This window comes from Dasypus novemcinctus, chromosome 11 (assembly GCF_030445035.2).
Source record: "Dasypus novemcinctus isolate mDasNov1 chromosome 11, mDasNov1.1.hap2, whole genome shotgun sequence".
Taxonomy (NCBI): domain Eukaryota; kingdom Metazoa; phylum Chordata; class Mammalia; order Cingulata; family Dasypodidae; genus Dasypus; species Dasypus novemcinctus.
The window spans coordinates 93,057,084-93,075,772 of record NC_080683.1 but is presented as its reverse complement, the minus strand read 5'-3'; the positions used below and the strand labels follow the sequence as shown (position 1 = coordinate 93,075,772).

Genomic DNA, 18,689 nt, shown 5'->3' with positions numbered 1-18,689 from the left:
AGCTCCTGAGCTCTGGCCAGCAGAGTCGGTCGGATTTGCCTAGACCAGAGGTCAAAGTTTAACAGCAGCACACACAGACCTACTGTCTCTCCTCACTGTCCCAGTGCCTGTGTGTGTTTCAGAAATAGTACTTTAGAGATGGAAAATTAAAGTCTCTGTGGGAACTGTGTGTTTTAGGTTCTCAGCTTTTCAGACAGATGCTCTCTTACTTTTCCAGACTGGTGAATATCTTTTCAGGCTATGAAAGTCTAGTTATGGTGATGAAAAAAGGTAATTACTCTATGATTCCTTTCCCAATTGCCCTTTGTCCAACAACTGATACCTAAACACTTTCATTTGCATTTTATTCCCCATAATAACAAAAACAATCTTACTCATCTTTGTGGGTGGGGTAAAAAAAACGCACACACAACATACCACTTCCTGGATTCACCTGCCGAGAACACGGCAAGACAAAAAGTTGCCTGGGCTAGCCTGTTTCTCCAGGGAAAGGAATATGGATTTTGGCTGTTTTAAGTTTGGCTCCCCGGTGTAGGCACTGGTCTCTCCTGGGTGTGGCAAAGGGGAGGGGTAAAGAGGCCGGGAATGCCTTTTAGATCCGCGACAGACACAAACCAGGAAGTCAGGAGAAATTATTACAGTCTGTTAGTAACTCAGGATGTTAAAGGCAATCGCCTTGGCTGGTTGGTTATTCATTAGCAAAAAGGAAAGAGCCGTGGGGGTCAGGACTGGTCAAACTACAGGAACCGACTCAGAGCCGGGAGAGAGCTCCAGGCAAAGGCAAGGCGAGGAGATTTCACCTGGAGTTCATACTCTTGTTAACTTTTCCTTAGGACAAAACGCAGGAAGGCTCTTCTCTGTTTTCAGACATCGGTTTAAACATTGCCCACTTAATTTCGGTTTGTTTTTGTTGTGGGATTCCTAAAACCAGAAGAAAAGGCAGCAGCTCCCGGCACAGAAGGAAGGAGGTGAGTCTCTCAAGACAGGTCGCAGCAGCCACATCTGCTAGACTGTCGTGAAGCAGGACTTTGCACATTCTCCAAAGCATGATGAGCTGGTGCTGATGACAAAGTTGCCTGGTGGAGGACGAGAAAGTGGGTCCGCAGAGACCACGGGGAGAGGGAGAAGCCCTCTCCCGCCCCGCTAGGACACCATGGGGAACGTGTGTCTGAGGCTCAGGGGGTACCTGGAGCCCTGCCTCCCCTGCCTGCTCCAGGAAGCAGACAAGCCGGTGGTGATTGAGAACCCGGGGGCCCGATGCTCTCCGGATGCTCCCCGGCCGCGCAGGCAGGAGCCCGAGAGAAGCCACGGCCACTATTTTGTGGCTCTGTATGATTATCAGGCTCGGACCGCAGAGGACCTGAGTTTCCGCGCCGGAGACAAGCTTCAAGTTCTGGACACGTCCCATGAGGGCTGGTGGTTAGCCAGGCACTTGGAGAAAAAAGGAGACGGCTCCAACCCGCAGCTCCAGGGCTACATTCCGTCTAACTATGTGGCTGAGGACAGGAGCCTCCAGGCAGAGCCGTGAGTAGTACAAACGCCCACTGTTTCTCAATTCTCTAAAGGCCGGCTAATGGGTTTTCCTCCTTGCTTATCTATAACCCGCTGATTTCCAAAGAGCTGCCTGGGAAGTATGAGGAAGTACTGGCAAGAACCACTAATTGAAACACACCTCCCCTGCTAAGTGAGAGTGAACCTGGTCGGTAATTGTTGCTGAAATGCCTATTACAGGATGTATGCCCAGGAGCGCTGGGTGCATTTTGACCAACGTAAACAAATGGTGCGAGTAAAACTCTACCTTTTTTTCAGCTGGAACAGAACTCACACCCTACTTTTAGCAACAGAACTGCATTTCATTTGCAGATAAAACTCAGGACTTCCCTAAACCACAGTTTCAATTTTAAAGTTCCTTCCTTCCTTCCTTCCTTCCTTCCTTCCTTCCTTCCTTCCTTCCTTCCTTCCTTCCTTCCTTCCTTCCTTCCTTCCTTCCTTCCTCCCTTCCTCCCTTCCTCCCTTCCTCCCTTCCTCCCTTCCTCCCTTCCTCCCTTCCTCCCTTCCTCCCTTCCTCCCTCCCTCCCTCCTCTATTTTTTTTTTAACTTTTACTGCATTCTAGAGAAATACATCAAGTGTAGTCCTAACTCTAGCCCTAATCCCCTTTCATTCTGATAGGCACACATGGGGATAACTAACATAGAAGATAACATTTAGCAGATACTAATTTTACCAGTACTTTTTTTCCCAATGAAATTACAATGTAGACATTTTCTTTGAGTTCCCAGATCTTGATTGAGTTGCACTACCCTATACCTTTTTTTTTACTATAATATGAAACTACTGAAATTTACTATAATATGAAACTACTGAAATTTAACATGAAAAATAATATTTCCCCAGAAAAGGAGATAAACATTTTACCCAAGTATTTGAATGAATGCTGTGAATTACAGTGGAACAAAAGGGGAAATTTTTATGTTTTTATTCACTTATCCATCATCTATCTATCTATCCATCCATCCGTCCATCCAACCATCCATTCTTGCAAATGCCAGTCACAGTATTGCATGGTGCTTGGGGATGGGGTTGGGGAAGGAGGACTAACCTAGTCGTGGTTGCTTATAGAGCAGATAAAGCACAGTCTTGACAATACATTCTTGTGATCTGGTGAGTTGGGAACCAAGGAGAGACTATATTTCTGGCTCCAGCCTTATTGTAGCCTGGTTCCTATGAAGCCCAAGACTGGAAATGACTCGTAGGAAAGGGGCTCATTTTATAGAATTGTTCCCTTGTGGAGGAACCACCTGGGTTTCACTCATGTTCTTTTTCATGTGAGCTGAAGAATCCCTTACCTTAGTAGCCCAGGGAGTAAAATGTTAAGAGTCATGGTGACATCATTGCTGCTTTCCATAGTCACAAATTCAAAGATGAAGGGTGATTAGGTGATTTTTGAGATTCTTTGCATCACCAAAAAACCTATATACATGTTAAGGAAAATCTTAATTTATGCTAAATAGAAATGAATTACAATTTAGACTTTTGATGACTGGTACCACTGAGTAGTTCCCAAAGAGAAAATCACCGGTGTGTACATTTATTTTCTGTGATAATCTATAGGAAAATATCCTTATTTATTCACTAAATGCTTTGAACACACATAGATGTAAGGTAAGCATTACCTTACACATAGGTGTAAGGTATAACGTTATGGGTGCTTTATATTCAGTTTAATATATGCACACTACTATATAATAATAATATTTAGGGTTCTGAATTTGAAAACTGCTGGGCTTTTACTATAGTCATTTCACTTAACTGCTTTGGGCTTCAGTTTCCTCATCTTAAGGTCCCTGGGGTTGCCTAGACTTCTGGATTTCCTGGTTGTATGGATATGTGAGTTACATTCATATTTGGCAGAATTATAAATGATGATGAAAGAACATGGACTGAAATAAATCAGGCAATCCAAAAGAGATTACTTTCTGGGTAAAAGTCTTGAACCCAGTCTCTTTACTTATTTAGGCTGTCTTTGCTTAACAAACACAAAATAAGGCAAATAAAGCATAGTGGTTTTTTATTGATTCTCAGGGGTCATCTGTAGTCAAGAATATTTTTCCCTTCTACAGATAACTCTAGACCTTTCCTTTTGAAATTGGTTCTCAGTAGTGTTCCCATGTGTCACTAACAGCCAACATTGCCATACTGGGCTTCCCTCGGGATTTTCACATTCAGCGGGAAAATTATGATGCTCAGAAGATACTGCCTCTGCTTCTCTGGCCAGCATGGGCTACCTGTTTCCTTTTAAGTGCACACATAGCCTTCACCAGTGAACCCAGGTTATGTTTGCAGTTACTTGCCACTGTATGTCTAAAATGCTACAAGATGGTTAGTGCTAGTGACGATAGCCTCTGGAAGTCTATGTCATTTCAAATAGAAGTGATTTTAACTTAATGGTCTTCTGAATGAGATGTGAACAAGCAATCCACACAGTGCCTTAACTGTGGGAGATTATACAAAATATAACTTTTAGTGGCTTCAGTGTTTTTTTTCTAACTTAGACTTCCTTTTCTCTTAGGAATACTGTGAAAATCAATGTAGTTTATTCTACATTGAACCCAGTAAATATTAAGGAAAGATTATTATTTATATTCATCTATGTAAGATGAAAAGGCAGTGAGAAAACAATGTAAGTTGAATCATCTAATTCCTAATTATACCAGTTTAATGCAATATATATTAATATTCATCTGTTTATTTCTTTATTCTGGACATGCATTAATAAGAAAATAATGCAAATACTCCTGAAATTATTAGTGTCATGGCAAAAATGTTGAAAGTTTTAGTTTTTTTAAATTTTTTAATAATTGGAATTAGAGCGGTTGAAAGGGGAACCAGACTATGGTTAAAAGATAAACCAGTTTACTAATTGATTATTATTCCACCTAGAAATAAATGCTTTACCCCTTCTGTATATCTTACATTAACTTATATGCTAAACCAATTATTAATGATTTATTTTGTCTCTATGAAAAATCATTTATCTTATCTTCCCTTTGAATTTATTTCTAGATCCTTTCATCAATGAGTGCTTTTCTTCAACATAGAATCCCTCAAAAGCTTTACTCTTAAGCTCTTAAGCTCTTTACGTAGAACTCTATTTTAATTCATGGCATTTTTAAAGATATAAAGTTCACAGAAAGATTGATAGTATGAAAATTACATATAAACTTGGAGCCAAGCAGAATGGCTCTAAGTTCCATTGATTTTATTAAAAATTTTTTGAAGTTATGCAATATATTGAAGAAAAGTAATATGGCCAGCTACAGCATAATTTACACATAGCATCTTTCATCCACAACAAATTTCTAAAAATTGTTTGCCTAAATGCTAAGGTGTACCTAAGTTGAGGTCCACATGCTTTCCTGTGAGTGCAGTTACATTGGACTAGGATCAGGGATGAGGTCAGTTGAGTCTTCTAGAATGTCGGGGAAGAGGGAATGAGGTGGACATAACAACTTAAGGCAGGAGCTGATGATTTTTTTACCACACCAAACATTAAGATTCCTTTAAAAAAACAGATCACTAAAAAAATGTCAGAACTTTTTTTTTTTTGAGTAAGCTTTACATTTCTTCTGTGTGATATTCTTGTGAATATTCTTGAGTATTAGTAAATGATTTTGTTCTGAGTCCATTCCATGAGGCTGGTATTATGCTAGGTGAATAACTACTCCGAGTCAGAGGAATTAGTGTTCATTTTGTTTCATTTTTCATTTGACTTTATGTTAAGAATGTTTCTGCATTTATGCATGGAGAGTAAAGGCTATGAAGCCTCTCTCTATACTCCTAAACTTCTGAGTATCTTTGCCTCTAGAAAGGGCTAAAGAAGCCACCTGTACTGACCTACAAAAATGTCTTTGTATTATTCTCTGTTAGTACCTTAGCAGGAAAAGCAGCAAAGTATTTTGTGGGAAACTTTCTCCTCCTTCTGTTTCCAAGTAACGGTAAATTATTTCCAATTTCCTCTCCTGTTCACCATCAGAAAGAAAGAAAGCAAGAGTAAATATTTGTAACATAATTTTGTTGGTAGTTTTAACTGATGGATAAAAACGTTAGAATGTTATGAAGTATAAAGGAAATGGGATTTTTCTCCATTTAGGGCATATTTTTCTACTTATGCTTCTCTTTAAGGTATCAGACTAGAGTTTTAAAAATATTTTATCTAATTTAAGGTCATTGCATGCTTTGTCTGGTTTGACAAAAGTGGTGTGGAGAAGTAAAGTGGAATATTCTCAGGAAGATTCTCATATCCTTGTTTCAGAATAGAGTGGAGCCTTCACTGCTTGGTGATTTCAATACTTCTGATTTTAATAATATCGAATACAGCTATACAAAGAGTTCCTGGTTATTTTCAAATTAAGTGTCAGTAGATTTCTTTCTCAGTTGGGATAGTGATATGAAAGCATTTTCAAATGCTTTGGAACCTTAAACTAGTTAAAGGTAAAGGAACAATATAGTTTAAAAATTAAAATTACTGCTAGTAAATAAAAAGACATTGTATATTTTATCTACTTTGAATAGTTACATCAGTAGAAAAACACCTATGAGCAATTAGTCCCACAATTATTGTTTATCCAGATTATTTAGTCTTTCCCTTTGTGCTAGTTTTCAAGGAAGATTAAATGCACATGCATGGAAAATGAAAATAGCATGTTTATAGTTTTCCCCTCTAAGACAAAATATACTTACATACCAGAGATTTTAGAAACTAAGTAAAAGAAAGGTTTATAAATATAGGTAAAATACTTATAATACATGTATATATGACTATCTATCCAATTAAAATTTTTTGACAAATCCAAGATAGGAATTTCATTACAAATAATTTGAATCAATCAAAAGCATAGTTAAGCATAATACACCACATTAATAAATCAAAGAAGAAAAATCACATGATCATATCAGTTGACACAGAAAAGGCATTTGACAAAATACAGCATCCTTTCTTGATAAAAATACTACAAAACATAGGAATTGAAGGAAATTTTCTCAACATGATAAAGGCCATATATGAAAAACCTACAGCTAACATTGTACTCAATGGTGAAAAACTGAAAGCTTTCCCATTGAGATCAGGGACAAGGCAAAGATGCTCACTATCACCACTGTTGTTTGATATAGTGCTAGAAGTTCTAGCTAGAGCAATCAGGCAAGAAAAAGAAATAAAAGGCATCCAAATTGGAAAGGAAGAATTGAAACTTTCACTATTTGCAGATGATATGATTGTATATCTAGAAAATTCCCAAAAATCTACAACAAAGCTGCTAGAGCTAATAAATGATTTCAGTAGAGTGTCAGGATACAAGATCAATATGCAAAAATCAGTGGTGTTTCTGTACACTAATAATGCATGATCGGAGGAGGAAGTCAGAAAAAAAATTCAATCTACAATAGCAACTAAAAGAATCAAATATTTAGGAATAAAGTTAACCAAGGATGCAAAGCACTTGTATTCAGAAAATTATAATGTATTGCTAAAAGAAATAAAAAAAGATTTAAATAATTGGAAGAACATTCCTGCTCATGTATTGGAAGACTAAATATCATTAAGATGTCAATTCTACCCAAATTGATATCCAGATTTAATGCAATCCCAATAAAAATTCCACCAGCATTTTTTAAGCAAATGGAAAGCACAATTATCAAATTTATCTGGAAGAGTAAGAGGCCCCAAATAGCGAGAAACATCTTAAAAAGGAAAAGTGAACTTGGAGGACTCTCATTTTCAGACTTTAAATCATATTACCTAGCTACAGTGGTAAAAACAGCATGGTATTGGCATAAAGATAGACATATAGACCAGTGGAACCGAATTGATGGTTCAGAAACAGACAGTCCCATTTACAGCCATGTGATTTTTGACAAGCCTATCAAGCCTTCCCAATTGGGGCAGAACAGTTTATTCAACAAATGGTGTTGGGAGAACTGAATATCCATAGCCAAAAGAAAGAAAGAAGACCCCTACCTCACACCTTATACAAATGTTAACTCAAAATAGATCAAAGATCTAAATATAAAGGAAGTACAGTAAGGCTCCTAGAAGAAAATGCAGAGAAACATCTTCAAGACCTGGTGGTAGGTGGTGGATTCTTAAACCTTATACCAGAAGTATGAGCAACAAGAGAAAACATGGATAAATGGGACCTCCTCAAACTTAAACACTTCTGTGATTCAAAGGACTTCATCAAGAAGGTGAAATGGCAGCCCAGTTGATGGGAGAAAATATTTGGAAACCACTTATCCAATAAGGCTTTGATTGCCATTAAATATAAAGAGATTATACAACTCAACAATAAAAGAGCCAACAATCCTTTAAAAAATGGGCAAAAGATTTAAACCGACATTTCTCCAAAGAGGAAATACAAATGGCCAAAAAGCACATGAAAAAAATGTTCCATATCACTAGCTATTAAGGAAATGCAAATTAAAACAACAATGAGATATCATCTAACACGATATAGAATGGCCATTATGGAAAAAACAGACAATACGTGCTGGAGAGGATGTGGAGAAATAGAAACATTCCTTCACTGTTGGTGGGAGTGTAAAATGGTGCGGCCTCTGTGGAAGACAGTTTGGCGGTTCCTCAGGAAGCTAAATATAGAACTGCCATGTGATCCAGCAATTGCTCTATTAGGAATATATCTGGAAGAACTATAAACTATGACATGAACAAACATCTCCATACCTTGTTCATAGCAGCATTGTTCACAATTGCCAAAAGATGGAGACAACCCAAGTGTACATCCACCAATGAATGGATAAACAAAATGTGGTATATATATACGATGGAGTACTATGCTGCAAAAAGAAGAAATTAAATTGGGACATATGTGATAACATGGATGAGTCTTGAAGACATTATACTAAGCAAAGTAAGCCAGACACAAAAGGACAAATACTGCATGGTCTTATTAATATGAACTAAATACAAATAATAAACACATGGAATTTAAACCTAGAGTATAGGTTATAAGGAGATAAGAGGAGGGTTGAGAAGAACTATGGATGCTTAATGTATGTAGAAGTTTTAATTAACTTGACTGTGAAAGTGTGGAGATGGATAGAGTTGATAGTAACACATTATAGTGAGTAGCAACTGGTTTATAAATGAAATTGTGACTGAAAAAGGTAGTCTGGGGAAGTAAATGTTAATAGAAAGAAAGCTAAAGAATAATCTAGGGACTGAATAACAGTGAACCCAGAGGCGGTTGAGAATTGTGGTTAAGGGTACAAATTCAAGAGAGTCCTTCTGTTAGCTAGTGCAGATGTACATCACTATTGCAGGGTGATGGGAATATGGAGAAACATAGGAAAACTACAATTGGTGTGAACTATAGACTGTGGTTAACAGCAATACTATAATATTCTTGTATGAATGCCAAGCTATACTGTGTTGATAATGGAGGTGTATGGAAAAAGTGTGCCAAATGTATGCTATGGACCATGATTGGTGGTAATAATCTGATGATGTTATCTCATAATCTGTAACAAATGTTCCACCAAGGTGTGGAGTTATACAGGAAATCTACACATCTGTATGACTGTTTTGCAAATGCACAATATCTGTAACAAAATATATTTTAAAAAAAATAGTATGGGTTGGGGGAAAAATATACTAAATGTAGGATAAGGACTATAGTTGGTAGTAATATTTTAATGATGCTCTTGCATAGTTTGTAACAAACATTTCATGCCAGTGCAATGAGTTGGTGGAGAGGTGATGTCTGAGACCTCTGTGTGATGTTATGTATGTTTATTTTGTAAGTTTACAATCTTTACTATACACCTATTGTTTACATGTGTTCATGTATGAATGGTATACTTCAATAAAAAATTTTTAAAAAAGTATAGTTAGATGCCATGCTATTAATTACAAAAGTCTATTGTTATATTACATTACTTATAGGATTGTGATGTAGTCTATTCTCCCCATTCTTTGAATTATTTGTAGTTGTATGTTACTTACTCTGAAGTAAAAATAGCAATATGACAAATGTGTTGGTAACATAAATAATTTGTGAAAGGTATTACAACCTAGAAATAATGATTATGTGATTTTTTTTCTTGTTACTTTAACTCTACTTTGTCTTTATATAACTATGTTTCTCTCACTTTCTTTTTTTTTAAAGATTTATTTATTTATTTAATTCCCCCCTTCCCCTGGTTGTCTGTTCTCTGTGTCTATTTGCTGCACCTTGTTTCTTTGTCCGCTTCTGTTGTCCTCAGTGGCACGTGAAATGTGGGCTGTGCCATTCCTGGGCAGGCTGCACTTTGTTTCGTCCTGGGCGGCTCTCCTTATGGAAGGCACTCCTTGCACGTGGGGCTCCCCTATGCAGGGGACGCTCCTGCATGGCAGGGCACTCCTTGCGTGCATCAGCACTGTGCATGGGCCAGCTCCACACGGGTCAAGGAGGCCCAGGGTTTGAACCGTGGACCTCCCATGTGGTAGACGGACGCCCTAACCACTGGGCCAAATCCGTTTCCCTCACTTTCTTATATAATGAATTTTTACATGAATTGTCACAATTTTTAAGAAAAATGGTAATTAACCACTAAAAGAATACCAATCAAACTGCATTGAAATCACAGTTAAATTTTGAATTTAGTTAACAGCAGTTAAAAATAGTTAATAGCAGTGAAACTTGATTACATACATCTCAAAATTCCTTTAGGAAACAATGAAATGACATGGTATGGAATCATTAAAGCAAGTCAGGATCATTCATTATCTTTTCTAGAAAAATTAATAAAATTGATAAAACTTTGAAAGTTTTAACTGCAATATTTTATTCAGAACCACTCTCTCTTGTGAAAGTGTTGATTACTTCTTTCTTCAGAGGTTTTCAATATATTTCTAATGATAGAAAAACTTTAGGCCATTTAAGATAGATAAACTACTATCTTAAATGTCATAAGCTTCAAACTTAGATTAGAAACTCAATTCCAACTTAATTGAATAAGTTCTCTGGAAAAAATGTTCTCTTGTATTCCAATTGGTTTTTGTTGTACTGAGTTCATTTAAATGTTTGGTCTGTTTCTGTAGATAGATTTTGGTGTCATTTTCTGAAGAATAAAAATCAAACACCTCACCAACCTGAAGTTGTCAAAGCAGATAAAACTTTTGCTGTAGTAAAGTAGGGCAAACTTGATTAGCAACTACTCTATGCTGTTCACAGACTAGTGATGCTTTTCTTCAACGAACTCTGGTTATTAGCTCAGAAAATTCCCTTCAGATTTCCCCATCACCAATACCAGTGAAAGTCTATACAGAGAAGCAAAAATCAGAGCAGTATTTGGGTTCTTTTGCTAGATATTTTAATTAAGCCTAAACATTAGTGGTATAGAGTTTCAATTGAAATAGAAATACTGGTTTTCCCTTTTGGCCTGGCCTGTGGTGAATTAAGGACAGAGGCCCTGACCCCAGATGATCTGGATTTGAATTTGACTCTATCATGATTTAGCTGCGTAGCCTTGAGCAAATTATTTGACCCCTCTGCCTAAATTTCTAATTTGTAAAACAAGAATAATAATAATGCCTAACTTATAGGATTATGTGATTTAAATGAGACTGTCTGAGCAGAAAGGGATTGGAGAGTGCCTGACACATAGTAAGGGCTTAATAAATGTTACCTATTGCTTAGTTGGGCAGTTCCTCCTTTACTTCTGTTTAAACCAATTATGCTTGACACACCTCTTTCTAGCCTCAGCTCACAATATTCTTCCCCTACCGCAGGTCTCCTGCCCACTGAGTATCTTTAGGTCTTCTGGCTGTTGTATCCCCTCCCTGACCTGAGGTGTTCACTTGTGCTGTCCTCTCTATCTCTCGCTCATCCTCCAGGTCTCAGCTCATTTTTGCCTACCTCTCTTTAGCCTGGCCTGACATCCTAGACTATGTTAGGTGTTCCAGTTGAAAGATTTGAAAACCCTTTGTCGTTATTACTAATTTATTTTCTAGAAGATAAGCTCTGTATGTGAGCGGTGGGAAGAGGAGTCAGTGCCTTGAGCTCTGACATTTAGGGTGGCACCTATGTATAAAAAGCCTGTCAAATATTGGTCGGATAAATGAATAAGTAAATGAATGATTGCTTATCTACAAAGATCAGGTCTCTTTAAGAGCAGCCAAAAGAGTCAAAGTCAGAGTCTTTATTCTATGACTGTTCCTGTTTGAGTTGCCTTTTATATACCAGGAAAATCTAGAAAGTTTCCTTATTAAAGACATACGTCATTTTGCATTCTTTTTTCAATGAGTCATTCGTACCTTCCTTTTGGTTAGATGCATAATCAAATTGTGTAACTGCCAGGCTACTAGCAATTAGTTGTTCTAATTTACCCTCTGGGAGAAAATACTTAGGGGTCACTGACAGACTCACATATTCTTTATAATATAGAATGAATCTCAAGCCAGAATGAATATTGTCATTCTCATGGAAATGGCATCTAAAATCAAATATACACAAAATAAACTATCCTGTGATTATATTCAAAGTAAAGGAATTACTGACCTTAGCTTCTAAATGGACAGCAAACCACAGCTCAATTTATAAAATTAATGTTGTGGGACCAGACTTTTAATTTCAGTTTTTATGCTCAACATGCATAATTTGAAATTATTATGTATATGGAATTTATTATGCATATTCAATTTCAACTTGTACATACTGGAAGTTTGACTCTTTGGAGTATTAATAGATTTTCCCCGTTACATTTTAAAACATTACCAACCAAAATAATTTTTGTTCTTTTTCTAGTTTTCTTGCTAATTAGCTATGGATTTCGCTGCAGCATTCTCTGACTCCCCTTTGTTAATGTGGATTCTCTGCACTTGCATGGGAAGAGTTCTGGCAGGTTTCTCTATGGAGGGCAGCCATGCAGATTAATAGTGGCTTTCGTGGGGTTTCAGGACTCTCCGTGGCTATTTTCCTGAAGCCTGCAGCTTTAGTATTAGTTTACCTGGTTATTTCTTTAATGATTGATGTAACAAAGAATTTTGCTAAGATGCATAGACTCAGATGTGGATCATGTGATCCGTACCACCCACTCAGTTGCTTATTTGGCTAAATTCAGATGCTGTAATAGACTATCCCTTGGGTGAGATCTTTTTGTCATAGTGTTATTTTTTCCCTACATAATTTTTTAGTGAGATGTTTTTCATTTTAAAAATTGAATTAAATGCTGAGTGTCAAAACACAATGATGCTTTTGTTTATATGTCTTTTTTTTTCATATAGCCTATTTCATATGTGTCTTTTCTAAATCAAAGACAATTTCTAAATTAGAGCTTTTTTTATTTTTAGGAATTTAGTGCCTTTTAAAGGGTAAGATCAATTCCAGAAATGCTATTACTGGGAACTTTGGAATTTTGAGAGGCATGTAGTATCTATTGGGAAAGTCACTTAGAGTCTTCTATCCAAATAAATACTTCCATTAATACAGATGTTGCATCCTGTATGGGCATTGTGATTTGGATGAGTCAGGAAAATCCTGAAAAGTTCTTCAGGGCCAGAAATGTTGATAGATTTAAAGTCGCTGTAATGCTATTCCAGTTTCACATTTATCTTTTTGCCATTTCTAAATAGTACTCAGTTATGACATACTAAGATTCCCATTACAGGAGGCTGCCACCCCTCCAATGCCAGCCTCGTGCTGCCTGCAAAATCGCTGCCAGAGAATCATTGCTGGATGGTGCTTGTTGCACTTCTGAGAAGCAAGATTCAGGACATTTTCTCCAAAGTCCCTTTGGTATTTCTTGTAGTCGAAGAAAATAGTTTCTATGAAATTCATGTATCCATTCCACAAACTTTTTGTGGATAGTGACTCTTTTGAAGATGCTTTATTTTGCATTAGTGGGAGATACAAAAATGAATAAGGCATTGTCTGGGCATCTGAGAATTTTACAGTCTCAGGATTATATTATGCCACTGCCCCTTACAAAAGACCAGCAGGGACCCACATGTAGTGGTTTGACACTCATCAGCATGGGAGAACCCAGACCATGGAGAATGAGGGCCATCTCAGTCATAGGGTGTTAGAAAGGGTGTCTAATTTGGGGGTGTGATTTTGGGCAGGGTTTAAGGAAGTAGGATTTGCTCTGGATTGTATGCTTACAGGCGGTGAGGGTAATTGTATGATGCGATAGCTTAGTAAATCTTGCCAAGGAGGAAAGTCCAAGACTAAAACAATTATTGGTAAAGCAACAGCAGTCACTGATACCAGCCGAGATGGATGTTTGGGCATTTTTGTGGTTGGACAATGTCCATGTTTTTGTGGCTGTCCAGGCGTGATTACAGAATGGTCTTGTTTTTGTCTTCATCTGTTATTGTCACAGACTGACCTTTTCTAATGTGGGTATTCCATGAGATCATTCATGTCCAACAGAACACCAAAACTTAGCTTTAAGTGCCAGGCCAGCTCCTCACAACACCATGGCCTGGATAATAACGCTATATTGGACTAAGTTTGGGCACACCTTAACTAATAGCATCTTCAAAGACCTTATTTAAAAATGGAATCACACCAACAGGAGAGGGGTTGGGACCTGAACATGGCTTTTGTTGAGAACATGATTCAATCCCCAGCAAGGGGTTATGGGTTATGGTATTCTCAGAGCAATCATGGTAAAAAAGTGTTAAGAATCTGTTTTCAAAAATTAGTACAGGCAAAAGCTTAAGGATTGATTTTCTTGAAAAATTTATTTCTCCCTTATAGCAGATAATAAGAATTCATTACAGATCACATATTTCTTTTTTCTTAGTTTCCAGGAAGGTCAGAGTCCAATCTAATGCTTATTCACAGTAACTATATTTGATCTTAAATCTGACTTATTTTCTTCTTTCTTTTCTCCTTCTTTTTTAATCCTTTTCTTTTTCTTTTCCATGGAAAATATTTTTTTAGTGTGTGTTATTATAATGCTTTAATATGTAAATACTAACAATCAGTCTAGACATGTTTTACATTTCAGGACCCTTAAATTATAAAGAAAAAATGTTTTCCTAATCTCTATATTAATGAAAGAATACATTTTTATTTTCTTTCTGAGCTTGATTGAAAGACTAAGGCAAACATGGCAGGCTGTTCGATAGTATCACAATTAGTGACTGTTGGCAAAAAAGCTACTATAACCACTCCCTTGCCTTCCTTCCTGTTTGCTTCTCTGGCTCCCACCCTGGTGGGCACTGTCTCCCATGCCCCATTCTTTCATTTATTTTCTTTTCTATTTAAATTGAACCTGTCTTGTCTGTGGGAGAATTCAACACAAACTCCCTGCCCTTTCTCCCTATTCTGGGGATTATAGCTAGCATGTGTTGAACGTGTGTGGGATCTGCCAGTCTGGTCATCTCTGGATCTGAAGAGACAGGCAAGAGGGTGCCTTCATTAGGTGCATCAGGGGAGAAACTCAAGGGGTGGAGAAAACGAGAGACAAAGGGAATGAGGGGACACATGGTTTAAAGTATGCATAAAAATGACATGAATTTTTAGATAAACATCAAAAAAGAAGATGTCAGGAACAAACATCTTATAAGCACAAATAAAAGAAAATGAGGCAAATGAGGAAAACAGGTAAAGTGAGAGTAGGTGAGAAACCAGGGAATTAAAAAGGGGATTAATGAGCAAACTGATAACAGTGTGTATTGATTTATAGTTGAAGAGAGCCTAGATAAGGCTACTATGCTAAATGTGGAAATAAGTTAGACAAATGTGAATATGCCGGCAAGTCCATGGACCTATGCCTCTGCTATTTTAATATATTGAAAAAAATATTCTGAAGCTTTTGTGTTACATAAACATTGATACTAAGGGGACCATAGCCAGATACAACTTTGCAATTCATTCTTTTTTAAAATTATTTTTTCCCTCCCCCCTGCCTTGTTGTTTGCACTCGCTGTCTGCTCTGTGTCCAGTCACTGTGCGTTCTTCTGTGTCTGCTCTTCTTTTTTCTTCTCGTCTTTCTCTTTAGGAGGCACTGGGTACTCATCCTGGGACCTTTGGTGTGGGAGAGAGGCACTCAATTGCTTGAGCCACCTCATCTCCCTGGTCTGCTGCATCTCTCACTGTCTCTCCTCTGCATCTCACTTTGTTGAATCATCTCGCTGTGCCAGCTCTCCATGGCACAGGCCACCAGCTTTCTATGGTGCAGGCCAGCTTGCCTTCACCAGGAGGCCCTGGGAATCGAACCCAGGGCCTCCCATATGGTAGATGGGAGCCCAGTCGCTTGAGGCATATCTATTTCCCCTCAATTCATTCTTCACTGTTGGGACTAGGGTGAAGAAAAGAAAATGCTAATCATGGGCACTGAAAGTGAGTTAAATCCTTCTCTTCCCTCACTCTATCATCCTTATATCATTCAAATTACTCTGAAGCTTCACAAAGAAGAAAACAATCCACAAAAACACACATACCTGTAGTACAAACATTGAAACCAAGTCAGTTTGACATCAGGGATCTAAAAATGAATTGACCTCAAACATCATGGGCAAATCAGGTCAAAGCAGCTTAGGAGTGACACAATAATTCCTTAAATTCACTAATGGAAGATTGGCTTCTATAGAGAATTAGAGTAAATTAATAGCCTTGCTTGGCTCCAAATGATTTAGAAAGTCTCAGAAATAAACCAGTTGCTGATTTGGGTGTGCCTGACAGTCTCCATCAGGGCAACGTGCAATTTTTGTTGTCTGATTTAATAGTTATAGAAATATTATGGTAATTAAAATAAGAGCAAGGTTCATTCTGCTGTGCATGCTCACATATAGAACATGAAGTCGCTTTTTGAGGAATTAAAAGAATGAATAGCTGAACATTAGATCTGAGAAGGTTTATATAAATTTCTGCACAATTCAAATGTTAGCTTTTCCTAAGAGAGAGCTCACTTATCTCACTTAACTTATCTGTACATTATATATACAGTTAAGTAGGCTGATATTTATTTTGAAAAGCTGTTTCATTTATTTAACGGGCAAAATATATTTTTTTCTTTTCAATGGAATATTATCAGTTTATTTGACTTGAAAGGGACTTAACAGGAACTAATCACCTGTCAATGCAAAGGAGGAACATCACCCAGAAATCTTTGCTTAAACAGTTTGTGGGAATTAAAGAGAAGCATTTCACAAAGCAGTTTGTTTTGGTGTTCTAACTGCATCCTTGTATAGTGACAAAGATCACTGAGCGTACTTTCTGAATTAGTTTGTGTACAAGCAGGCATTATTAATAAACTATCCCAACTCATTTTTCAAACTTATGTTTTTAGTTTTCCATTGACATAATCATTTTAGCAAATTTTGGTTGCTATGGTTTTGTGCCACTGTAAAGAAAGAGGGGTATAAATAATGAATGGCTTAATTTTTTTTTAAATTTTTTAATTTTTTATTGACTTTGTAATAATATTACATTAAAAATATATATGTGAGGTCCCATTCAACCCCATCCCCCCACCCCCCCTCTCCCCCCCCCAACAACACTCGTTCCCATCATCATGACACATCCATTGGATTTTGTAAGTACATCTTTGGGCACCTCTGCACCTCATATACATTGGTTCACATCATAGCCCATACTCTCCTCCATTCCATCCAGTGGGCCCTGTGAGGATTTACAATGTCCGGTGATTGCCTCTGAAGTACCATCCAGGGCAGCTCCATGTCCCAAAGATGCCTCCACCTCTCATCTCTTCCTGCCTTTCCCCATACCCTTCGTCCACTATGTCCACTTTTCCCATTCCAATGCCACCTCTTCTATGTGGACATTGGATTGGTTGTGTCTGAATGGCTTAATTTGATGCAGCAGAAAGTAAGTATATTTGCTGATGGCTACCCGAGTAATTGCTGAGGTTCACTGCATTCTTGGAGCTTACCTTATCGAATGGGTCTCAGCCACTGCTGAAAGAGGGGAGCAGAACTCTCCCTATTGCTCAATTTGTAATGGAAAGAGGCTTTGTCCAAGCAAAGAAGGAAACGTTGTCCTTTCTTCTTAAATGACCAGTCTATTTTCAGAAATAAAGTATTTGTTCAGACAAACTTGTTAAAAAAAGAGCAGACAGATCTCCCGCTGCCAGTTCCATTTCTGTCCACACACTTCCTAGAAGGGAATACTGAAATTAAATCATGTTTAATGGAACTTAGAGGTAATGGTGATTGAGACAGAGAGCTAGATGAAGAGAAAGAAAATAGATGGAATGAGGAAGCGAAGATGAAGTAAAATAAGGCTAGGAATAAGGGAGGAGAAAGAAATACTTCAATTTCTACTACAAAGGAAAGTATCAAACAACCTCTGCGATTACTCTTCTCTACTGTAAATAGAAACCATAGTAACACATATTCACCTGCTCACTATTTATTCCTTGGTAGTTGTTGCAACACAAAAACTCAGTATCTGTTAGCTTAGTCACCAAAACTGGAAAAAAAAAAAAATTGGTACAGTGGAGAGTCAGGGAAAATATTTAACAAAATTCTTTTTAGAGGTCAAATTGGAAAGTCTGATTTTAGGGAGTAGCTACATGAATTATATTGTATCACACTTTTCCTTGCTTCTTCTTTTCTTGATTCAGTCATTTGTTGCATTTAATCCAAATTTACCAGCTATCATACACAATACTTGCTAATTAAATATATTAGCAGAATATAACTTTGAAACAGAATTTTTAATCAATATTATTAAGTAGGGGGCTCTGAAAAACATGCTTTTGATGAATGAGTAGGGAGTGAGCAATGGTTGTGGTTATATTGAAAAAGAATAAGAATGCCCATGTTTGGAATGCCCATGACTCTTAAGCGTTCTGTGGGTTCAGCTGAAATTGAATATGTGTGTATTGATTTCTTATAAAATTTCTTGATCTCTCTTAAGGTCAACACTATAATTTAAATTCTACTTAGTAAAGAATTGCATTATTTTTCAGAACTAATTTCTTCTGAGAAAGCCCTTAGGTCATACAGCAACATTCTTTACTCTTAAAACAACCCTTGACTTCCCTTCCCCTCTGGCTACTGCACAATTTGTCTTCTCTTTCATAGCAAAACTCTTTGCAAAAGTTGCCTCTACTCTGGCTCCTATTTCTTTTCTTTGTCTCTGTCTCTCCTCAATTAAAAAAATAATGATATGGAAAATTTTGAACACAAACATATGGAAAATAATACTCCCATGTA

At 37.3% G+C, this 18,689-nt stretch overlaps 1 protein-coding gene across 1 annotated transcript in view; it reads left to right on the top strand.

Moving 5' to 3' along the window:
• The first annotated feature begins 504 nt into the window (after positions 1 to 504).
• Positions 505 to 18,689, top strand: part of FRK (fyn related Src family tyrosine kinase) — a 122,096-nt gene continuing 103,911 nt past the window's right edge. Inside the window, exon 1 of the mRNA XM_004471210.5 lies at positions 505 to 1,524. Within this exon, the coding sequence (XP_004471267.1) occupies positions 1,154 to 1,524 (371 nt within the window). The 5' untranslated portion in view covers positions 505 to 1,153. The remainder of the gene's footprint in view (positions 1,525 to 18,689) is intronic.